At 38.3% G+C, this 26088-nt stretch overlaps 1 protein-coding gene across 1 annotated transcript in view; it reads left to right on the top strand.

Moving 5' to 3' along the window:
• MYO3B (myosin IIIB) overlaps window positions 1-26088 on the top strand; it is a 628721-nt gene that overhangs the window by 376642 nt on the left and 225991 nt on the right. Inside the window, exons 26-28 of the mRNA XM_027865702.1 lie at window positions 291-402; window positions 1789-1951; window positions 3625-3705. Of these exons, the coding sequence (XP_027721503.1) occupies window positions 291-402; window positions 1789-1951; window positions 3625-3705 (356 nt within the window). The remainder of the gene's footprint in view (window positions 1-290; window positions 403-1788; window positions 1952-3624; window positions 3706-26088) is intronic.

Raw genomic sequence — 26088 nt, 5'->3', positions numbered from 1 at the left:
AAGTAATGCTCTCTCTGATATGTTGTACTGCCTCTCCCACAACTAAAAGCTAAATGAGACATTATAGCAAAATCTCAAGGACACAGGAAGTATAAACCACAGATTTCTACTTACCCACTGTAACATTATCATCTTTGAAGTAATTCGTGTGATACGTTATTATTGTTGTGCTGAAGAGTCTCGCTAATAATAAATAGACCATAGAGTGTTATTGTGTCCATCACAGTCGTATTTCACTACATTCAAAGACTCTGAAGCATGTACCTAATTGTTCTCTCTTTGCCTCCTAGGTACTATTACTTAGCATTCAGAGCACATCAGTCACCACTTGCTAACAAAGAAAGTTGCATTGCTATCTTGGAAAAGTCCAAACTAGACCACTGGGTGTTGGGGAAAACAAAGGTAATTTTTATCTTTGCTTTTCAGCATATCAGGCACCATCATGTCATAAATGTTCACCTCTATTCTCTGAAGATTCTGTTAAATAAATGATCTGAATGACAGTGTGTCCCGCCCCTGGCTTAGTAAGTAGCATCTTAATTTAGAGATGACTTTTGGTGCCTTTGGTCAGGTATGGCAGGACCTTAAAGGGGAGAGGATGAAGCTTCCTTCCATTGCACGGCCTTGAACACTGGGACTGTTTCCTTTTTTTTGTCTTTATATCCCCATTGCCTTAAATGTAATCAGTATTTAATATTTATTAAGTGTATGAAATTAATTGAGTTGAATATGGAGTTATAAAGCAGTTGGATATTTTTAAAACATCTTTTCCTTTTTTTTTCTCATGCTCCTGCCTATGCCCTGCCTTTATTGGACATGTCATTAATGTCAATGACAGCAACCAAACTATTTTTTTTTAAATCTGAATTTGGAGAGTAGGAACATGTAGCTACATTATGTATAGGTGTTATACATGCAGTAACTAAGTGCCCCCAATGTATTTCATCCTTTTGTAATTATTCCCTTTGGTTTTACTATCTCTTTCCTATGGAATACAATGCTTAAATTGCCAACCACAAACTGAACCAGGAATCCAGTTTGAACATAAGCATTGAAATGCTCTTGTTATTATTATTCAGTGTTCTGAAGATCTCATTTGGGGACTACACAGGTCCCTTCCTTCTCCCTTTTTTTTTCTACTGGCCTCTAAGCTGCTTCTGTTTGTTAGCACTTCCAGTAGAGGGGGTGCGGGGTCAGAGAGATGAGATAAAACCTCAAAGCTGGTAGTAGCTCAGGTAAAAGCTGTAGCAGGAGGGAAAATCAAAGTTATTGGCTGAACAGAAGCTCAGGGGTTAGCTTTTGATTTCCTTTGCCATATTATACCTGCTTCCTGTTACTGCACATATTCAAGGATAAATTGTCCTTTACAAATGGAGTGTATTAGAATATGCTAAACAAGTCACCTATGTAATGAGAATAATGAAAAGAAGGGAGTAACTTATCATTACTCACTGTGGCAACACCTACATTTCACAGGTTAAACTAATAACAGGTTGCTTTGGCTTCCCCCTCCCCCCCAGATGATTATTTGTTTGATTTCTGATTGTACTGATTATAGTACAGCAAAGACTTCCTGGTGATGAAGCTATTCATTTTTCTATTTGGAGTATTGTGTGTAGAGTGTCATGTTTTCTTCTCATGCCTGTGTGTGTATAATACAGTGCTTAACACAGTGCCTGCTACATAGCTCCTTTTTTTAAAAAAAATTTTTTTAATTAAAAAAATTCACACAGCTTCTTAATAAATGCTTGTTGCCTTGACTAATATTGAAATTGTTGTTTGTTTCAGGTTTTTCTCAAGTATTACCACATAGAGCAGTTAAATTTGCTGCTTCGAGAAGTTATAGGCAGGGTGGTGATCATACAGGCTTATGCCAAGGGGTGGCTTGGAGCTAGGAGATATAAACGAGTTAAAGAGAACAGAGAAAAATGTGCCCTTACCATCCAGTCAGGTAATTGTGCTCATTACCTCTCTCCTATACTGGGTTGGCATTTCAAGTTGTGAAGTTGTCTGCTAATCACTTAAAGCTTGGCCTAACAGTGCAATCAGAGTAATAACCCTCAGCATCTTTTTCTATCCCTGTCTAACAGAGACACACAGAATCATCACCAAATTATCTATTGTGGAATGGGGCAAGGTCCTAGCTTCAATGCTTTTACTCTTATGGACAATATCAGGTTCTCCACCCAACCATGGAAGAAATGTATTAGTCATGCAGGTCTTTCAATCCTTTCCAACTCATCTCCTTTTTAATGTAGAAAGTAAGAGGGACAGAGAAAGACAGAGAGAGAGAGAGAGAGACAGAGACAGAGAGAGAGAGAGAGAGAGAGAGAGAGAATATTTATTAAGTTCACCAGGTGCAAGGTACTAGAAATACAAATACAAACAAAAAGAAAGACTGCCCTGCCTTCAAGGAATACCACCCATAAAAGGGAACTGAAATGGGGAGGGGGTGGGAAGAACATATCTGTTATTAAGGAGATTGGAACCTCCAAGGTGGGGGGTGGTGTGGTCTGAGGTGTCATGGACTGGTCTAAATTTGAAAAGAGCAATGATAAGTAATGTGGATGTTTTTTAAAATGGAGATATCCCCAGCCTCTAGCAGGATGCCTGTCAAATGGTGGTTAAAACAAGCTTATTGAATGAAATTGAGTATTTTTCATTAATGTTACAGACAGTATTTGAGTGAATGGGTTTTTGTTATTATTGTTATTATTATGGATAGTTTTCCTCATTCCTAAGGGAAAAAATGGTGGGCCCAGGACATATATTTCTGTTGTTATTATGCCCAATGCACCTTACTCTTCCCAGGATTCCATTATTTAGTAACCTGGAACCATTAATTGTGATAGTCATAAAGATGAGTGCTTAAATTGGGAGGGAGCTGTTCCCCACCTTCTTTTTAGGCATTAATTCCACTCCCTGATGGCTAGAAATTGCAAATTACCCTTTTCAAATCCCTCCCTTATCCATTTTCTCCCAGATCTTTCCTCATTTTCTATCCTTTCCCATTTTCTCCAACTTCCTTCTCTTCTCTCCCATTATTTTCTTCCCTATGTTTCTCTTTCCTTTAGCTTTCCTTTTTGTCCCACTTTTCCCAAATCCAAAGGAACAAAAGAGAATTACTCCAGTACCTCAATGCTAAACCTCCACCAACCCCAAGTCCTAAAGACTCCTTGTGTGATAGATTGTATGATAAGAGATCTTGATACCTCTAATCTCATCCCCAAGTGATGAGATAAATGCCTAGAACTCTTCAAGTGACTGGAGTTGTTTACTTCCTCAACCCAGTTTCATGGAAGAGGAAGCTTCAGGAAGGAATCTGAAAATGGAAGGTTACAGAGGTTAGCATGGCCTCTCCATGATGATGGCATATGATATTATAAAACATTCCCATTTTTTTTTTAATCACAAGTAGAATTCTAGGAACAAGGGACTCATTAGAATTGATGACAATGTAAAAGGGAAGAGCATCAATAAAAAAGGAGAGAGAGAAGAAAAGTATAAGAGGAAAAGAGAGTGGAGTGAGGTAAAAGATTAAAAAAAAAAAAAACCAGCCAATCTCAACAGTATAGCACTTTCTTAAATTAATGTCATTCCCAGCACATGGTTTTGTATTTTTAGCCTGGAGAGGATATGATGCTCGCAGGAAGTTTAAGAAAATAAGCAACAGAAGAAGTGAGGCTGCTGTTCGCATTCAAGCAGGTAATTAAAACATCATTTGCATGGTTCCACTTCCTATACTGAGATTCCAGGCAGAACTCAATATTGGTGTTTTGGCCACAGTGTTACAGGATTTAGAGCTGGAAAGAGTCCATAGAGACCATCTAATGCATGGCACTCCTCTCTGCCCCATGTCATAGATAAGGAAACATTCTCTCCCCTAGCAGTTCCTTCCCTCTGTCATAAAGGCAGAAAAGATGGGGGGAGGGGGGATTTCTCTTAACAAGATGAATCCCTGAAAGCCAAGTTCTCATAGCTGAAACTCTGGCTTATTTCACTTCTATGTACTAACTCCTCTGGGCTGTTGGAGAGTTAAGTATGACATACCTTTGGTGGCACAGCTTGGCTGGGGCTGCCTGGGAAGAGCCAACCCTGGCTGCTGGGCTCATCCATCCCTTCCGTGGCTCTGTTGTCATTTTGATCTTCTACAAAACATCAATGCCTACTGCTGCTGTTAAGGTTGTTCCTGCCAGATTGGTCTCTTTCCCTGGACTAAGTCTCTAATCACTTCTCTTCATCTAAAGCTGACTATGCCTAATTGAGAGTCTTGAAGAAATAGGCCCTAGAGTACTACTGGAGTCTCCTGGAGAGCAGGAAATTAGAGACTGAATGGAATATAAGTAACCAGTCCAGTGAAGTCAGCAGCAGCAGTAAGGGATTTTGTTTTAGCTATTATCAGCCTGAAGCCAAATTGAAAAACAACAACAAATATCTTATGGTATCTGTGCCTAGAATCCAGGCAGGGTAAAGTTCAAGATCCCAAGGAAGCTTTATCTCTGACCCAGGAAGTCTCCCACCATAGAACCATTGCTTCAATGAGACCCTTCCATGTTCTATTTGACTTCTTGACATCTTCATTCACAACCAAAATATTTGGAGGCAGGGGAATAATTTAAAAGTAAATTTTTAATTTTTAAACAGACCTTCTTCCCTTGCTCTTCTTCTTCTTCTCCTCCCTACCTCCAACCCCCAAAGAACTCTGGGACTTACAACTTCAAAGGGGTAGGAAGAGGAATGTAATTCTACTTACAGAATAAGAAAGGAAGGTTGGAGTTTATACAGCCTCAGTCTCTCAACACACACATACACAGACTGTCTCCTTGTTAGAAAGAGATACTGTACTGATTTCTGGTTGGCCAAGAGCCCAACATGTGTTTTAAAATATAAACTTAAAGCTCAGATGTTGGAAATCCACTACAAAGCTCACTTGTCAGTATATAGAAGTCATAAGCCAAATTCTACTAAATTCTGAAAACTAGATTGCATGTTTTAACTTTGCAGGTTTATCCAGTTATGTCCTTATTGTTGTACAAAGGTGCACAGTAAGTAGTTTACTGTGATAATCACATATGACTCTATAGTGCATAGCTCTATATAGTAGATATCATAGGAATACACATTTTGTAAAAATAAAATAAGAAAGCCTAAATGTCTTTATTGCTCTAATCCTCTTCTATCAAGGGGAATCCTTAATGTCAAACCTGAGTGAATATATGCTATATGTTCTGTGGGTTAGCCATGCTTGTGGGAGGAAGAAACTTGGAACTTGTGCAGAGCCCTCCTGTCATCACCAGTAGAACTCATGGACAATCATCTGGACAAACCAAGATGATGGGTTGAACACAGTAAGATGAAATTTAGTGAGAATAAATGCAAAGTATATTATTTAAGCTTAAAAATCAACTGAACAAATGCAAGATGTTTTGGCTAGGCAACAATTCACGTGGAAAAAAAAAAGATTTTAGTGAACTGCAAGCTTACTATGAGTCAATAGTAGGAAAGGGTAGCCAAGAAATCTAATAAGACTACGTTGCATTAACAGAAGCATCATATCCAGAAGGAAGGATGTGATATTCCTTCTGTACTTTGGCCCCATATATATAGTGTTATATTCATTTGTGGAAATCATATTTTAAGAAAGACCATGGAAAGTTAGATTATGTGTTTCCCCAGATAGAATATCCTTGAAAGTAGGGACTATTTTGCTTTTGTCTCTGATCCCCTAGGACAGTACCAGGTACATGGCAGGCACTTAATAAATGTTTGTTAATTAAATGATTGATCTCTAGAGCAGTGTGACCAGGGTGATGAGGAGATTTGAAACTGTACCATAGCAAGATAAGGTTGAAGGAATTGGGAAGGTTTAGTCTTGAGAAGAGAAGAGAATACAATGATATTTGTCTTCCACTGTTGAAAAGGCCATCACATAGAAGGATTTTAATGCAAGAAGGAAGCTTAGAAATCATCTCATTTTGCAGATGAGGAAACTGAAATCTAGAAAGATTGGGTTACTTGCCCAAGGAACACAAGTAATAAATGACAGCCAGGATTCCAACTAGAGCCTTTTGCTCTAGTCCCATTTTACTTGACCCTAGAAGGTAGAGCAAAAGCCAGGAGGGAGGCCATAGAGAAACAGATTTCAGCTCTGGGTAAGGAGAGCTTGCCTAATAACTAGTAATACGACAAAAGGGAATGAGTCATCTATATAGATAATAAGTTCCACATCAGTGGAAATACACAAGCAAAGTCTGATTGATCACTTATTAGGAATGCCATGGAGGTGGGTAGAAAAGATTCTGTTCAGGTATGGGTTAGACTAGAGGGCCTCTGAGATACCTTCTACCTCTAAGAGTCTATCTTTCTAAGTCTTTTAAGGAATTTTGATATTCAGGAATAGTGACTAACTGTAACCTTTTACCTAATTATATCTTACCGCTGGATTCTGCTGACTCAGGAGGAGAGAGTGAGGTTGATGACTTTGCACAGCCCTTCCTCACTTAAATCCAATTCATTTGCAAGTCAAGGCTTCACCCTCCTGATGTCATCAGTCCTCTTTGAGAATGAAGGATAAACAACAATAAATTGGTTAACTGCTTGGCCAGAAGACTGTACTTAAAAAGAAATGCAAAGGCAAATGAGATTTCAGTTGTCTTCTGAAACACCAAAATTGTTGGCTCTTCCTTGGACTTACTGGATGTATGACCTTGGGCAAAACATTTAATTTCTCTGGGCTTCAGTCTCCTCTGTATGTAATGGGGATAAATTATATTTGCCATATTTACCACAGGGTATTAGGTTATACATGTTAGTTAAAATGTGTTTAAATACTTTGTAGCCATCAAGAATTATCTATTTAAAGATGAGTAGCTATTGGCAATAGCAAGGTTCAGATGTATTTAGGAGAGTAATGTCTGACGTTCTAAGGAGCAGTCAATCTGGTAACTTCCTCCTCTTCATAGGATTGTAAGATCATAGCAGTGAAGCTAGAAGGCACCTCAAAGCCCATCCAGTTGAACCGCCTTCATTTTACAGATGAGGAAGTCAAGTGACTTATCCAAGGTCACGCAAGTCAAAAGAATCAGAAACAGGATTTTAAGCCAGGGGCTCTGATTAAAGAGCCAGTATTCTTTCTGCTATACCATGCTATGCCCCCATTTTTAGATTATATAATACTTTAGTATTTCTCTTAAAGGCCTAATTGAGTTCTTGTTTTGTTAGCTTTGCAAAGTGTCACCTTCTAACTGTGAGCCCCTAATCATTATTTTGCACGTTACATCTCAAGAGTAGCTCGGGTCTCCAGATAAAGTTGGTCCCTTGCTTTTAAAAGCCTCTGGCAAGAGGCTAAGGACTGTTATTATAGCACAAAGATATGTTTTCTGAGTTCTTTCTTTAATTTATTGTTTTTTAAAACAAACCATTGCATTTGAAATTTAGATGCTCTGGGATTCATTTGTTGTATTTCCAGTTCTGCCCCCTCCCCCAAATATTTCTTTTTCAATGGTGTCACTAAGATATGCTGTATGTTTTTTAAGGAGCAGTTCTTGAAATTTAGGAAGCATTTGGCTTGCATGTTTCTACAGAACAGTGCATATTGAAATTTGTTTTCCTTTCATCTCCTTCCCAATAAAAGCAGCAGTAAGGCTTATCCCTTTAGCTTCCTCAGAACTTCCTTTCAGAATTCCCGACCTATTACAGCACATTCACATACCAGAAACAAGATGCCTTTTCATGCTGTCAACCTTTTTCATCTGAAATGTAAATTAATTCTTGCTGGTGTGCCTTGACAGAGATCAAAGTAGGGGTATTAACCTTATTGGGCCTTCTCCTCATCAGAATCAGTTCCAAGGACTGGGAGGTTGGTGCTAAGAAGTCTATGTTCCCTGTTATCTGTGGCCCTCCTCCAGGCAGGCCTCTGTCTACAAGTCCACATTTCAAAGGCTCTGATTCCTTTTGTAAATGACCTTATCATTACTTTAAACTGTGTGGAAAAAAAATTATTTGCCTGAATAATTCTTGAGGGATCATCCTGCTCATTTTAATTGTGGGCCACTTCATTCAGATTCCTGGATACCATTTAAGTGGTTCTGACAGCAAGGGATCCTACAGTGATAGGAAGGGGGAAACACAACTCCTGATTGGAAACCCCTGACTCGCTAAGATTGTTCATTTCTTGCCTGTCAGTCTTTGAGGTAGGCCACATTTGCATTTTTAAAATAAACAGATGCCTTTCAAATACATGAGCTGGTGGTCTGGAGATCTCTGTGGGCCCAAACAGTTCACCATCCATTGATCAAATGTTGGAAGAAAAAACAAACTGAAAAAAATACCCAATATACATGAGGATACATTTCCTATGTGTATAATGTTACACCAACAATGAAAGGCTTTTATGAGAGAAAGGAAGGGCAGGGGAGGGGGAATTTGTAAAAGTGTAACATTTTATGAGTTTCAAACTTAAAAAAAAAAGTTTGAATGTCACTTTGGTCAGAAGCCTCTTGTTTTGTTGTGTACTTATTTCTTATTACCATGCTACCTTTTATGGGCCTATCCATGGAAAAGGAACAAACCAACCTATCTAAACACTGAATAATATAAAAAAAAATCCCTGAGCAAGAGAAATCAAAATGTATGTGTGACATTTTTAGCATTAAAATGTTAGGCGTTACAGATAAAAGCTGCTAGTTATCCATGGTTCCATTACTGATGGAGCTTTTATTAAAAACCAACAAATTGCAGGACACTGATAATAGATTAGCTATTAAACTGAAAATATCTATTTTGCTCACTGAATAATAATAAAGCAAGCTGACCAAGAGAGACAAAGAGAGCCTGTTCTTCTGGGCATTTTTTTTTTAAATTTTACACATGCATTGGCATTAAAACTATCCCTATAATTCAACATCTTTTTGAAAAATTAGAGCAGCCAAACTAGTGGGCCTCCCTGATGGGAGGGGAAAGGCTATCTCATAGATAATATCATTAGCCCCCAGAGTTGTGAAGGGAATTTCAAATAACCTTACCCAAGTTTTGTTTCTTCAAGCCCTCCCCATTCCCATCCCAGCCCACCTCTTCCCCCATCATCTCTCTCTCTCTCTCTCTCTCTCTCTCTCTCTGTCTCTGTCACACACACACACACACACACACACACACACACACACACACACACACAGAAAAGTGGAACAGGAAGAGGCAATTGGTTTACAGCACATTCTCATCTAATTGCTTTAGTACTGTGGAAATGTGTTGTTTTCCCTTTCCCCCCTGTCCTCTGATCTTTCCTTTCCCTCTCCCTGACTAAAAACCAGATGTTATCAGAATATAACCCAGGGCATTTTCAATGATGGTTGACTCCCCTTCTGGCCAGCTGGAGTTGAGGGTGCTGTAGGGGACCAAACTAGGTAGGCTCCGCATCAGTCAGAGAGAAATCTGTTTTGTTTTTTTTTTTCACATGGGAGCAAGTATATGCTATCGGGCCAAATCAGTGGCCCCCTAAACCACCAGTTTAATCTACTGCATATGATTCTTCATTTGCTTCTCACATTTCAGCCAAACTAACCTACTTGTTTTCCCTCGCACAACCATGCCCCACTCCATGCCTAGAATGCGCTCCATCTTCAACTCGACTCCCCCAGAATCCTGAGCTTCCTTCAAAACTCAGCTCTACGGCTACCTCCTACAGGAAGTCTAGATTGCTCTCCCCAGTTACCAGTGCTCTTCCCTAGAAATTACTTTATATAGATTTTGATTTTTATTTAAATTAAAAAAAATAATTTTAAAATTTTGTATTTAATTTTTATTTTGTATTTAATTTTCTGTGTATGTGTTGTTTCTTCCCCCTCCCCTACAATCCCTCTTCTTAATCTCCACCAAGAAAATATAAATTCCTTGAAGGGCAGGGACTATTTCATTTATTTAATCTTTCATTTATTTAGTCCTTGTTCTCTTCCCTTGCTCCATCTCTCTCTCTCTCTGTCTCTCTCTCTCTTTCATGAGGCAATTGGGGTTAAGTGACTTGCCCAGAGTCACACAGCTAATGAGTGTTATGTGTCTGAGGTTGGATTTGAACTCAGTTCCTCCTGATTCCAGAACTCATGCTCTATCCATTGTGCCACAGAGCTGCCCTGTCTTTCTCTCTTTTTAAAAATTTCTTCTTTCTTTCTCTTTTTTATCTCATTCTTGGAGAAAAAAATTTTTTTTGGCATGCTTCCTCTTCTGTGGTTAGCATAGTGCCTGGAACACAGTAGGTGCTTAATAAATGTGTGAATAATTATGAATTTCAGCCACTTGGAAGAGATTGTTATAACTGATCAGGGCTGCTTTAAATGCTTCTTCCAGAGGCAGAAAGTCCCAACCACATTCACAAATGCCCTATGCTGCATTTTAGCCCAAATTCCTCATGGACATTTTTTTTTCATCCTAGAAGAATCTGGTTTAGTAAGTAAGGTATCTGGGAAGCCAGTCCTGATTTACCTGATTGTAAGAGCACAGACTTTTTAATGTTTGATGGAGCTTTGGCCTTTAAACTACCTTCAGTGAAAGATCTCCAAGCCTTTTCTGCCCTTAAAAGAGATTCCCTTTTTCTCATTACTTTTAAGCCCACTGTAAGCAGGTAGTAGTGTTTGGGACTAGATTTCCAGAAATAGCACTAGGACTTTGGGGCCAACAACAACCGTAAGATAGATATGTTTATATTGGTTCCTCAGTTTCTCCATTGGTGAAATGGAGGTAATAAAACCTGACCTACCTCAGGGGGACAGTGTGTGGAGAGAAGAGGTGATATGTCTGAAAGTACTTTGAAAGAAGCTACTGTAGAAATCCAAACCCAATATTAATAATAAAAAGCATTTGCCCACATGAAACACACCACAAGTCCCATGCTTCTGGTAGGCTAAGGACTGCTATGCACATTTCCTACCCAGAAAATAACTGTGTTCCAAAGAACACATGACCACAAGGTTGACAGGACCCAGATTGTCAGTGAGCGTTGCTGACTGGAAGAAGTGAGCAAACAGGGCTGGCCTTAACTAATTCACAGTGTGGCTAGGGGCTGGCCCTAAAAGCAAACGGCCAAGGACCAAAAAAAAAAAGGCCTTGTTCTCTTCCTTCTCCCCATGTCTTTCTCTCTTTAAAATTTTTTCTCCTCTCCCTTTTTTATCTCATTCTTGAGAAAAATAACAATACTCATGGGAAAATAGATTTAGAAATGGAAGGTACCTCAGGGGCTGTTGAGTTTCAATCTCCTTATTTTACAGATGAGAAAACTGAGACTTGCCCAGGGTCACACAGCTAGATCATACAGATCTTCTGGACTTCAAAGTCAGTAAATACTTTATTCATTACATGGGAAGAGGCTTAATTTTCTCTAAGAGAGACAGCATGGCACATTGGAAAGGAGACTGGATATGAAATATGAAGACCAGTTTTTGAGTCCCTCTTTGGCCATTTGCTAGCTGTATAAATCTGGACAAGTCACATATTCTTTTGTGGGTCTCAATTTCCTCATGTGTAAAATGGGGATAATAGTATGAATGCAACCTGGCTCTTAGGGCTGTTGTGATGAAAGTGCTTTGTATATTATAAAGAACCATCTTTATGTAGGTTATGTAGAAACTCTACCCAGGGCTTGGCTCACAGTAATCCTAAAATTGCATATTTCTAAACTTGCCAGCAAATGACTTAGGTACAAATAGGACCATTAAACATATTTGATGATGAGAATGAAAATGATATAACCTCAAAGAGATAAACCTATTCCTTTCTTTCTTACAATGTAATTTAAAAAATTAAGACTGGGCAAAGTATAAATATAAAGTGTAGATGAAAGCAAGCTGAGCTTAAGGTTCTAATATAAGATGGCCAATCTGACCTGATAAGTGTCAATGAAACTTGGTTTGATAAGACCTATGACCACAATATAGTTCTGAAAGGGTATACCTTATTCAAAGGAGACAGTTTACAAGGTATAAAAAGAAAGGGGGGAAGAGAAGGGATAGTAAATACTGTATACTGAGAAAATATACACATGAGGAAATTGAAGAACTAGAGTAGAAATGTGGTAGATTACATTTGGGTAAAAGGCAGTAGAGGTGCCCATCAGTTTGGGAATAGCTGAGCAAACTGTGGCATAAAATGTAATAAAATACTACTGTGCTTCTGAGATTTGGATTCAGAGAAACCTGAGGTCTTGTAAGAACTGATGCAGAATAAAATAAGTAGAACCAGAAGAACCATTTGCATGAGGGCCATAATAATGCAAAGGAAAACACCTTTGAAAGACTTCAAAACTGATCAATGTATTGAATGTATGACTTCAGAGGAATGATGAATTATGTCTTCCTCCTAATTAGTGAAGAGATGATAGACTAGAGATGAAAAATGAAACATATTCTCAGACATGGCCAATGTACTGATTTGTCTGGTTTATTATATATAATATGTATGTTTATATATGTGTATAGATACATATATACACACATGTATATAAATATAAAAATGTGTGTGCATATATGTATATATGCATACATATACATATGTACATATATGTATGCACACATATATAGTTGTTGTTAAGTTGTTTCAGTCATGTCTGACTCTTTGTGACCCCGTTTGGGATTTTCTTGGCAAAGATACTGGAATGGTTTGCCATTTCCTTCTCTAGCTCATTTTACAAATGTGGAAACTGAGGCAAACAGGGTTACATGATTTGCCCAAGGTTACACAACTAATAAGTATCTGGGGCTGTATTTGAACTCAGGAAGATGAGTTTCCTGACTCCAGACCCAGCACTCTATCCACTGTGCCACCTAGCTCAGTGTGTGTGTGTGTGTGTGTGTGTGTGTGTGTGTGTGTGTAGAGATATATACATATATCTATATCTATCTATCTATTGTGAGAGACAGACAGATTACAAAGATGGCCCGTTTTTGGTAGAGTTTAGTTAGTATATAGAGACATAAAAAAGAGAGAAAAGGATGTCAATAAAACATTAAAAATACAAGGAAGAAAACAAAAATGTCCCAGAAGGGAACACAAAAAAGGACAATTTTGTCACTACCATTTAAAATCTAATAGATACTCAAAAAATCAAACTTTATATAACAACAGTTCATGTGAAATCTTTTTTCTTTATACCTCTGATATATTGTGGGTTTGATTCCAGACCACCGTAATAAAGCAAATATAGCAATAATATAAGTCATACAAATTTTAGGTTTCCCAAAAACATATAAAAGTCATGTTTACACTATGCTGTAGTCTATTAAGTGTGCATACCTTAATTAAAAGATATTTTATTGCTAAAAAAAATGCTAACCATCATCTGAGACTTCAGCAAGTCATAATCTTTTTCCTGGTGGGAGGTCTTGCCTCAGTGTTGATGGCTGCTGACTGATCAGGGTGGTAGTTGCTAAAGTTGGGCAATTTCTTAAAATAAGACAACTATGAAGTTTGCCACATCAATTGATTTCCTTTCACTTGAACACTTTAGAGGCCATTTTAAGGTTATTAATTGGCTCAATTTCAATATTATCGTGTCTTAGGAAACAGGGGAACTGGAGGAGAGGGAGAGACTGGGAATAGACGGTTTGTGGAACAGTCAGAATACACATTCATCAATTGAGTTCACCATCTTATATGGGCACAGTTTGTGGTGTCCCAAAGCAATTACAACAGTAACATCAAAGATCACTGATCACAGATCACCATGATCGATATAATAATAATGCAAAAAATTTGAAATTTGCAAGAATTACCAGAATGTGACACAGATAAACAATGTGAGCATATGCTGTTGGAAAAAGGGCACTAATAAAGTTGACTGATGCAGGGTTCCATAAACCTTCAATTTGTAAAAATTGCAGTATCTTCAAAGTGCAATAAATGAAATGCAGTAAAACAACGTATGCCTGTATGAAATGTCCATGTTTGTTGATATTTATATTTATAATAAAAATTATTTTTTAAAAAAGAATAAGGAAAGATAGAGAAAAAACAGAAGCAATATTCTCATCAGTATATACTAGACTTCTAGACTAAAAGAAGGGATAGATTAGGAAACTTCACAAATCTGGCAAGGAGGCATAACATAGTGTCTTCACTACAGGGAATTTTAATTATTTGGACATCTGTTAGCTCTCTCTCTCCCTCTCTCTCTCTCTCTGTCTCTCTCTCTCTCTTTCTCTCTCTTTCCTGGCCAGATGACATCTGGAATATCATATGTAGATCTAGGCACCATGCTCCAAGATACTGACAAACAAATTAGATCACATCTACAACAAGGTGAATGAGAGATAATGGGAGAACTAGAGACCATGCCATGAAAGGATAAATTTTTTAAAAATAGGGGTTCTTAGTCTGAAGAAAAGAAGGCTTAGAGAGCACATGATAAATGTCTTCAAATATTTGAAGGGCTGTAATATGGCTTGGTCCCAAAGGGCAATACAAGGCAATAGATATAATTGTAGAGGGGTAGATTTTGGATAGATGTAAGGAAAAAACTTCCAAATATTTAGGACTGCCTACAGGTGGAAGGAAGGTCTTGGGAAATCACAGGTTTTCCTTAATTAGAGACATTCAGAAAAGGGTAGGATGACCAATTGTCTGGTATATCGTATACTGGATTTCTGTACAGGTACAAGTAGTGTTAGACCTCTAAAGATCCTTATAACTTGGTGATTCTTTGAAATCTGAGTGCAATAAATACAATTACAGAAAAATCTGTTACAAAAAGACTTCTAGATGCCAATTGATAGTCTAGTTATCTGATAGAAGAAAAATAACAACCAAACACTTTGGGGGATTTCTTGGAGGGTTTTATGCTTTTGTTTGTTTTTTAAAGACTGCTTCTCCCAATCTTGTCCAGGCTAGAAGGGCAACTCACTACTCAGTCCCATTCTGAGAAGCAGAGAAGTCTTAACCTGCTCCATTTCCAAACTAGGCCAGTTCGCCCCTCCTTAGGCAACCAGGTAGCCTCTCCCTGCAACTTACCTTATTAATGCCTAATAGTTCAGACACCTGATTTACTTAGCCCTACTACAAGCTAGTGGTGCAGTAGATAGAGCACTGGGCTTGGAATCAGGATGACTCATCTTCCTGAGTTCAAATCCAGTCTCAAACACTTACTAGCTGTGTGACCCTGGGTGAGTCACTTAACCCTGTTTGCCTCAGTTCCCTCATCTGTCAAATAACCTGAAGAAGGAAATAGCAAAACTACTCTAGTATCTTTTCCAAGAAAACCCCAAGTAGGGTCACAAAGATTCAGATGTAACTGAAACAACTCAACACCTTGGAACACCTGACCACAAGTGATCCATAAGCCTCAGTCTTCCCAGCAGCAAGTAGCAGGGATTATAGGCATCTGCCACTGGTTTTTTGTTTTTGTTTTTTGTAAAGAGATGTCATGTGCACCATAGTGGATTTAGTCCATTCACATAGATAAAATTTTTCTGTGACTTGGGATATTCTGCTGTTTTTTTTCCCCTCTCATGCAACACTTCTCCTACAGCAACATCACAATCTCTAAAAATCCAAGAGTTAAATATCTAGACCTGCTGTCTGCTAATGGGAAGAACCTCTCACCTTCAGATAAATCCAACAATTAAACATTACAGATAAACATTGTGTTTAACACGTTGCGACTAATAAGTGAAGGAGTAACATCTGAGTGACATTCACTTGGCTGCGAGTTCAAATCCCAACAGCAGAAGCCATCACAGAATCAGGATTTGAACTTCTGGGCTAAGAAGTTGGAGTCATAAATTACTATGTCTGGGGGAGGGAGTGACAGCTGGTACCCATTCTATTCCACAAAGTTGTGACTTGAAAAGCACAAGCAACAGGAGCTTGCTCATTTCATAATCTTTGAGCCAAGTGCTTAGTGTCAAAATGAGCACTACTCAGTGATTCAAATTGGTGTGATGAAGCTACTATCTTCATAGTCAAATATCTCCCCATTTGATTCTTTTCTAAGCTTGTTTGGAAGCAGGAGCTTCCTATTAAAAAAGAAAAGTTCCAGTTTAAGAAGAAGGTATCATTGTTATGAATTGGAGAGGGTAGTAAATAACATCTTTTCATGGGAAAGCAGGCTCTTAACCAAAATAAAGCAAGATTCTAGTGGTACAATTGTTCCCTCACTAACCAATTCTCATAAAGCTACATTTACTTCTTTTGGTCAATCAGTTGTCTAAAAGACAACCTGGTATAGGGAGCCAGCCTGGGAGTTTGGAACCCTGGGTTCAAATCCTCCTTCTGACCCATATTGAGTACCTGTTATTTAATCTCTCAAGTGCTCCAGGCAAGTATACATTGCAGTGGGAGGGAATGATCTTCATTGGTACAGAGAGTTTCCTCATCTCAGGTTCCCTATTGTGATGAAATTATCAGTAATATTCTCCACTTTCCTTGCAAAGTCAATCAGTTAAGAACATTTACTGAATTTTCATATTGTATTTAGAGTAGGTCAACAAGCATTTGTTTTTCCATTACCAGACATTGTGTTAAGTGCTAAGGATTCAAAGAAAGGCAAAAACAGTCCCTGTCCTCCAAGAGCTAGCATTCTAATGAGCGAGATAACATGCAGACAATATATACATACAAGTTATATACAGGATAAATGGGAAGTAATCTTACAGGGAAAGCAGTAACAGTGGTGGGGACTGGAAAAAGCCTCCTGCAGAAGGTGGGATTTGATCTGAGCCATGAAGGAATCAAAAGGGAGAACAGTCCAGGCATGGACAACAGCCAGTACCAAGGCAATTTTACTCCCTTGTACACAGAGTCCTTCCTAACAGAGTCAGAACATAATATAATGATAAGGAACAGCAAATAAGCTGGTGTAGCTGGATTTTCCCACTGTGAAAGGTAGTAAAATGTTAGAAGATTGAAAAGGTGTGAAGGAGCCAACTTGTGAAGGGCATTAAATGCCAAACGGAAAATTTTATGTTTGATAAGGAACCACTGGAATTTATTGAGCAGAAGTTTATTGAATTGGTCAGAGCTGTGCTTTATGAAAATCGCTTTGACGGCTGAGTGGAGCCCTTGGAAGGAAAGACTCTTGAAGCAGGAAGACCAGTGAGAAGACGAACACAGTAGTTTAGACAAGGAGCGATGAGCACTGTAGGTACTGTTTTGTTTTGTTTTTTTTGTTAAGTACTTTAAGGCCACATGCGAAACAGAAAGCACAGATTCTCTCTGAGGGGACCTACATACAACTGACATAAGAGAGATTTAAAACAAGGGCAAATATGAAGAGCAGAACAGCCCTGATAGTGATGAGAGTCAGGAGAGAATGGAATGATCAGAGCCACTAAGATGCTCCAAAGGAAGGGAAGTTCCTGGAGAATGAAGAAAGGGATCAAGCTGTTCTAGTGCTGGTTGCAAATGAAGTTCTAGATCTAATGAAGTTCTAAGTTCACCTCCCCCTCCAGCTATGCCATGAAGATAAAGATACCAGGGGGGCAGCTAGGTGGCACAGTGGATAAAGCACTGGCCCTGAAGTCAGGAGGACCTGAGTTCAAATCCGGCCTCAGACCAAACACTTGACATTTACTAGCTGTGTGACCCTGGGCAAGTCACTTAACCCCAATTGCCTAAAAAACAAAAAGGAACAACAACAACAACAAAAAAGATAAGGATACCAGCTTTGAAGAAAGTCCAAGCCAAAGTAGTCCTGCAACCTGGCCCCAGCCTTTCCCTCCATTTAATTTTTCAAAGGCTTTTACATCTATTTTCTTATCTGATCTGCACAAGTACTCTTCCCCGCAAAAATTAGGAACCTCCTACTTCAGACATGAGGCCAGAGTCATTAAAATATGAATACATGGTCTTAAGATGACATTCCTCCTCCTCTTCTGCTCTGTGATCCAGCCAAACTAGTCTACTCCCTACTCCTCACACATGACCTGCTTTCTCCTGCTTGTGAGCCTTTGCATTGTTTTTTTTTTCTTTTTTTTGGCTAGGCAATGGGATTAAGTGACTTGCCCAGGGTCACACAGCTAGTAAATGTTATGTGTCTGAGGCCAGATTTGAATTCAGGTCTTCCTGAATGCAGTGTTGGTACTCTATCCACTGTGTCACCTAGCTGCCCCACCTTTGCATTGTTTTTCCTGGAATTTGCCTAGAATTCTCTTCCTTCTAATCTCAACTTCATTGAATACCTCTCTTCCTTGAAGATGCAGCTCAGGCACCATCTTCTGTATGAAGGCTTTCCTGATCCCCACAACTGCTAATGCCCATCATTTCAAATTTGTATTAAATTACTTTGTATATATATAGTTATTAACTATATGTTGTCAATATTAACATATATGTACTTGTTTTTGGACTTGCATCCTCAGTGTTTAGCATAGTGCTCTGTACATGGTACATGCTCATTAAATATTTTTTTGTTGTTTGATTGATTAAAGTACAGAGAATTTGACTTTAGTAAAGGCTGTGATTTTGGCACCAGGGATCAAACTAAAAATGTCTAAAAAAAAAATTCAGGAAAGCCTGATTTGGAACTTAAAGGGATTGACTTGAATTAATGGCCATGAAGATAACTTCAGAGATTGACATTTAGATAAAGGAAAAGGGACCATGTTTCAGAATCCTTTTTTTTTTCAATGACAATATTTCTAAGCTGTACTCCAAAGGTACTTGCTCACTGTACTGACCAATAGTTAGAATCTTTCTGTTCTGATATGATGGCTGTGGACCAGCTGTCACTAGAGCCAGAAACTGAGCAGGCTTCTTGTGTAATCAGTCGACAATGGTTATGGAGTGGAAGGCTGATGCTTTTACACCTCATCTGTATGCACTTTCTCTGGCGGATAGAGTTGGTGGCTTTTGTCAACCTCATTATCAAGGGAAGAAAGATTACCCTTCCTAGATCATCATCCTTGGATAATGAATGAAATCCATGAAAACAGTGTCATTTATTGGGAACAATGTCTGTGTCTGTCTATAGGTGGGTCACTGAAAATTAGTTCAGATCAGGGCTGGCTGTCTGGTAGAAGAAACTGAGCTGTGAAATCCCCAAAGACCCAGTGTATTTTAGAAGTCAGAAAGCCCATCTTTTGCTTTCTTTTTTATAACAGGGGTTGAACAGGTATTCTCTGATCAACTGAGTCCTCCTGTACTTTTATCAAGTAGGTTAGGAGAATTCCAGGTCAGTGTCTATGATCAACTCCCCACTATATATTTATGAAGGGTATGGAACAAGAAAGAGAGCAAAGCTTCAGTGAGTTTTTAAAGGAATATATTTTATTTTTCTTCCTTCTCTTTCTTTTCCTTTCCTTAATTCCCCTTCCCAATTCCAAGTCAGGTCTACCTCATTTCCCTATCCTTTCTCCATTGTACTCTCCCACCATAATCTCAAAAAAAAAATCCTTTTATCTTAATACCTTACAAGTATATAGTTGTTTAACTTTTCAAGGACTTTTCCATGTATTCTTTTGTCTGATCAGCACAAATCCTCTTCCCCAAAAACATTATTGTAGGTTTAATAATAATAATTAGTATTCATATAATACTTTAAGTTTTGCAAAATGTTTTACAAATATTATCATGTATTACCACCACACCAACTCTGAGAGTTGGGTACTACTATTATCCTCATTTGATAGATGAGAAAACTGAGGTAAATAAGAAGTCAAATGATTTGCCCAGGGTCACATGGCTAGTAAGTCTAAAGCCACATTTGAACTCAGTTCTTCCACATTCAGGCAGGTAGGTGGCTATATGGAGTGTTTAGGGAGGACTAGCAACTATGGTATGAGAGTTCGCCAATCCCTTTTCAGGGCTGCTCATCCAACTTTGGTGTCCATCTTCTCCCAACTCTCACCTGTGGCTCCAAGAAGCTGAAACATGCATGGTGGCCACACTCCAGTAAAACCATCTTGGCAGATGGGTTAAACCAGATTGAAGGTAACCAACAGGCCTCAAAGCTCTTGGTGAATTAGCGGGACATCTACCCCAAGCATTTGGAGACTTCTCCATATGGAATGAGTGGATGAGAACAATTTGTTCCAATGGCAATGAGGATGACTGAAGCAAGTGCTATGGAGCACTTAAAGCCTGGTCAGACATCAAAGACACCAAGGTCATCCACTGCATCCCAGGCCATCTCCATTTATCTTGACTTTTGTCTTGCCATTGGACTTTGACGACTCTGGAGGAGAAAGTGAGGCTAAGGACTTTGTGCAACTCTACCACATTTAAATACAATTCACATAAAAGTCAAGACATCACCCTGTGATGTCACTTGTCTTCTTTGAAAACAAAGGACTAATAACAACAGCCAGGTGGCACAGTGAATAGAGTGCTGGGTCTGGAGTCAGGAAGACTCTTCTTGAGTTCAAATCCAGCTCAGACACTAGCTGTGTGACACTGGGCAAGTCACTTAACCCTGTTTGCTTCAGTTTCCTCATCCGTAAAATGAGCTGGAGAAGGAAATAGCAAACCACTCCATTATGTCTGCCAAGAAAACACAAATGGGGTCAATGAAGAGTTAGACACAACTGAAAACAACTCAACAACAGCAGCAACAACAAAAACAACTTACTTGTTCCAGGTCCAATTCTCAATCAACTGAGCTACCCAACTGCTAGCGCATTATGGCATGGCTGCAAATAACATCGATTATAATATCATAAATGGAGTACAGAAAGAAATACTAGGAAAATGGTAAGGAAGGTGAGATTATTGCTGGCTAGTGGTTGTCCTGGAAGACTTTGCAGAGGAAGACCATTAGACTGTGAGGTCCTTGAGAGTAGGGTGTGGGAGTTCTGCCCTTTTGGTATCCCCAACACTTATACAATGCCTTACACATAGTAGACACTTAATAAATGCTTGTTGTCTTGATTTGACTTGGAAAGTTAGCACCTACATTTTGAAAAGTATGAAAAAGTCTAACAGAGGAATCATAGATACAGAGCTGGAAGGAGCCTCAAAGGGAGATGAAAGGGGGTGATTTCTAGGTCCAGTAAACAGTTATTTGTGCACAGGAGCATTTGGAGAACCTCACCATCGGCAGGGACTCCTCCTTTTATTTGCACTCTCTGCAGGACATCTTCCACAAAAATGAAAGACACCTGAGCTGAGCCTATGTCTCTGATTTACACAGTCCTTGTTGGCAATACTCACCAGATTGTTGAACAAAGTTCTCTTCATAGTTGCATATGTTGTAAATTTTCTATATTTTTAACATTCATAGGAGAGGCCCTGTTGGAAGAAAGCTTTCAGTGATGCACTTTCTTCAACTAAATCAAATGCTTTTCAAAAAAATCAATAAACAATAGACACAGGGGATCATTTAACTCTCAGTCATTTCTGTGACTGTGAAGATGTGTAGAAAATAATCTACAAAGACCTGTGTGTTTTCTTCTCACATTTTCCACTAGGCTCTTCTCATAAAGTTGGCATAGGTCAGTAGTTTTTAATATGGTCTTAGCTGACTACTTTTGATAAAAACAGCATACATAGTTTTTTCCATTTTTCCATTCTTTTGGAATCTCCCCTTCTTTGAGATAGATTGAAAACAAATTTTGAATGCCTTTAAATTGTGTTGCCTTCAGCAGAGATTTCTTCTTTACATTCTTGGTCAGGTCTACACACTCTTCCCAGCTTAATTTTCTTAAGTACTACTGCCAGTCCGTTACATAGTTAGTACATTAGGTACTGAAGGGGTAGATGTAGTGGTTCCACTATGGCCGCCAATGAAAATAGAACACAAGACAAATATTTACAAATCTGGACCATTTCATTCATCTATATCCATATCTATATGTGTATGTACGTATGTATGTATATATGGGTGTACATATGTATGTATATATGTGTGTGTATAAATATTGTGGTTCTTCTATCTCCATTTCATCTACAAAGAAGAATAATCTGATTTAGCTAGATAGCATACCAAGGTCTCTAGGCAGACTTTCATTTCAACACCCTTTGATTATATTTTGAGAATTTATCATCATTCACAGTCTTCTCCTTATTGTTTTATAAATTTTACTTAGCTCAGAGATTAAAGATTTGCTATATAAGTTAATATCTGGATTTTTAAAGCTTCCTCCTACTGATGAATGTTTAGCATCATTTACACTTCAAGAAATGGAGATAAAATCAAGTCTTAATTTTTGTCCATTTTCCATTTTTCTTTGTAATAGGCAACTTGTTTTAACAGGCCATATTGATTATAATTGATCACAATATCTCCTCATCTTTCTTCTTTCTTATAACTTAATATTTACCTTGACCTTTGCTGTAATACTATAGAGTTCTATTTCAACACCTCATCAAGGAATGGAGGTTCTCAAAGGCTGAGCCAATGGAGCTCAAGCTCTGGCATAGTCTACTGTGCTAGAATAGCTTTCAGGAAGGTCCTAGAAATAGACTGCTTTCTGAGGACCAGACGAGCTAAGTGTGGAGAATCTAAGTATGGAGAAGTCTAATCACTTGGTGATGAATGGACATAACAATCCGTTAAACAAAGAAAAAATCAAAATGATCCTCCATTCTTCTTTGTCATTTAAATCACTGAGTATCCAGTATCCACTGAATTAAAATTCTCTGTATCTTCATCCTCCGCAACACATAATGGTACATACACTGCAATTTTCTTCATGGTTATTTGTTTATGACAAGACCAGATAATCAAGTAACTCATGAAGTCATGTTTCTTATTCATTGTCTTTGAGTATGTGATGGAGCAAATTTTGCCATCTTCTTTATTTGCTTCTCTGAGGAAAACCTGAATCATAAAAAAAAAATGCCTTTTTGCTACAAATTTTAATATTGCATCTTTGCTTTTACTTATAGTGAAAAGTGTCAACCTAGAATTATAGGAACATAGAATTTACAACTTAAAGGAATCTTTGAAGTCATCTTGTCCAACCCCTTCATTTTATAGATGAGAAAACTGAGGCCCAGGGAGGTTGTAACTTACCCAAGATAACACAAGTGACAGAACCAAGATTCGAATCCAAATTTTCTAACTCCAAAGCCAGTACTGTTTCCATAATAACTAATATTAATGTCTTTCTTCAGTTGTAGTCAATTGAAAGAGTCCTCCTGTATGCTTCTTTGGACTGAGTATATACTTCGGTTCTAGGCAATATATGTTAGGAAAAAAACCGGCAAATAGGAAAGCATCTACAGGAAGGCAACCAAAATGGCGAAAGTGGTACCAAGTGGGAATTGCTTGAAGGAAGTGGGAGTATTTAGTCTAGAGAAGAGAAATTTTGAGGGCAGAGAGGATGATAGTTGTCCTTGAGTATTTGTAGAGCTGTCATGGGGAAGAGGGATTAAACTTTTTGTGTTTGGAAGGAGAAGACCAAGATTAGGATTAATGTAAGGAAATACTTCCCAATAGCTACAGCTTTCCAAGAGCTGAGAGGCCCTGGGAGATATTGGTTTCCCCCTCAAAAGAAGTTTTAAAGAAAAGCTTGGTATTCATAGATCAAGCACGCATTAAAGAAAATTGTTTTCAAGAGGGAATTTTAAAGCACTTTACAAGCTGGCATCTTCCTGCCTATCTAGTCATCTTATACTTTACTCTTTAGGATTTTTTCCTTCTAGCTGTTCCTTATATATGACACTGTATCTTCTGATTGCACCTTTTTACTGGCTTTCCCTCATGCTGGACTCCTGGCTTCTCCGGTTTCAGTTCACAATCCATCTTCTTCAAGAAGACTTTCTTAGTCCCCTTCTCTCCCCCAGTACCTTTCCTCTCATATTATCTTCCATTTACACTACATATATCTTACATGCACATAGTCATTTGCATGTTGTCTCTCCCCATTAGATTGTGAGTTTTTTGATGTCATGGACTGTTTTTTGCCTCTTTGTATCCCCATCACTTAGCCCAGTACCTAGTATGTAGTAGATCCTTAATAAATGCTTGTTGACTTGATTTGTCTTGAAGTAAGAGTTGCATTGAGTGGCCTCTGAAGTACCTCTCAGCTCTTAGATTCTGAGTAAAGATTATCTGTTAGTAAAACATACTTTAAGAGTATCAACAGTTAAGTTAATATTTCTAGGCTGGCTAAGAACTGCGTAATTCATAGTAGTTTTCTCCCTTTTTTTCTGCTAATATCACTAAGGAAATAGGAGGGAGTCAGAGGCCTGATGTCCATTTTGTGATTTTGCTCATTTCATAGGTCAATGGGGACAAAGATTTCATCACCTCATGGCCAGCTTTTTGGTGGTGGGCCTCTCTTGACTTAGCTAAGCTGTTCTCAGGTAGGAGATAGTGCCCAGAGTCACAGAATCCTAGAATTTGGGAGTTGAAAGGGATATCAGTGACTATTTACTTCAATCTTGACATAAAAGGAGTCCCTCCTATAACGTAACCCGACAAATAGTTATCCAGCTTCTGCTTGAAGACCTCCAAGGAGGTCTTCACTTTTGAAGGCAGCTAGGTAAGAAAGTGGATAGAACCCTGGGCGTGGAATCAGGAAGACCTGAGTTCAAATCTAGCCTAGAACACTTTCCAGTTATGTGCCCTCAGCCAAGTCACTTAGGCTCTTTCATACTCAGTTTCCTTGTCCTTAAAATGGGATAATAGCACCTACCTAAGATTGTTGTGAGGACCAAAGGAGATAATACTTGTAAAATGCTTTGCAAACCTTAAAGCAATATATAAATGCTAGCTATTATTCTGTTATCTTTGTTATTCATATTATTATTACCACTGAAGGCAACCCATTCCACTTTTTGATATCTCTAATTGTTATATCAAGCTTAAATGTCATATTGGAAAGTTTTACATGTTGGCAGGCTTTATCTCAGAACTTGCTCTGTTGCACAGTTTTCAACCACTCACATTTCATCTCTTTATCATCATGGGGCATTGCAAATGGACTTTCATAGAGGAAGCTAAAATATGAATTTGTAATATAATAAACTTAATGGAGGCAAGTCTCAAAAAGCTAAAAATTTGGTACAATTTAAGTCTTGGGTGGGTGCCCTATGCTCAGAATCATTACTGAAGGAAATAGAAGATGTAGGGAAAATGGCAATGCATGGACCCTCCCTTCTCCAACCCAAATATTTTTATATTTATTAGGTTCAGCTAAAATAATAACTGAAATTTAGATAACTCTATTATCTAAGCTTTCAAACTGTTTTCCATAGATTATCTTATTGGATGAACATCAAATAAAGTCTTGAAGTAGAAAAAGAGCTATATCACAAATAGATAGAAAATGTATGTCTCAGGGGAAAGGTGTTTTGTTGTTGGGCAGTCAGGCTTAGTTCCCTATATATTTTTTTGGTCCCTCCATACTGGGGTCATGGGTTCACAGATCCAGAGTTGGAAGGAACTTCCGAGGCAATCTAAGCCAACCCCTTCATTTGATAGTTGAGGACACTTAAGGCACAGGTAGATAATATGATTCACCCAAAGTCACAGAGATGGTATGTATGAGAAGCAGGCCTTGAGCTTTTGGCTGGCACCATCGTATTCCAGTGATTTGCCAAAATGAATAACACAAAAGGAAAGAGGCAAGGGACATTATGTTCTCTTGATCTCTTTGCAAACATGGTGTTCCCTTTAGCTGTACATATATGTGAATCTCCAGGAAGGATGGTATTGTAGATACCGAAGGTACAGACAGAGTTCAGCAGTGAATGCCCCATAAATATTGTCATGAGGATTTGGCCTATAGTGTTATTCAGCATGCTGTCAGCATTGTTGTAAACAAGAAGGTAAAGGCAAGAGAATTAATGTGAAGTTGGAATATATTCTAAAAGTCGAGCAAACTTTATGGAAATGTGTTTTGCATGATTGTACGTGTATAACATATATCAAATTGCTTACCATCTCAGGAAGAGGGGAGGGGAGAGAGGAAGAGATTTTGGAACTCAAAATTAAAAAAAAAAAACAAGTGTTAAAATTGTTTTCACATGCAATTGGGGAAAGAATGTTATTTTTTAAGAAAAAAAAAGAGTAGAGCTAACTTTCTGAAGCATTTGAAAGAAAATGATCAGAGGAAGGAAGGCAAAGAAAAAGGTTCATGGGTTTGACTAAAGCATCAGTTTGTTCCACCCAGAGAAGCATATTTTGTGAGAACCAATGGCAAGGAGCCTGAGCTATTGAGACCAATC

The sequence above is a fragment of the Vombatus ursinus genome, unplaced genomic scaffold, assembly GCF_900497805.2.
Source record: "Vombatus ursinus unplaced genomic scaffold, bare-nosed wombat genome assembly UNPS02014779.1, whole genome shotgun sequence".
Classification (NCBI taxonomy): domain Eukaryota; kingdom Metazoa; phylum Chordata; class Mammalia; order Diprotodontia; family Vombatidae; genus Vombatus; species Vombatus ursinus.
This window is presented reverse-complemented; position numbering and strand designations above follow the sequence as displayed.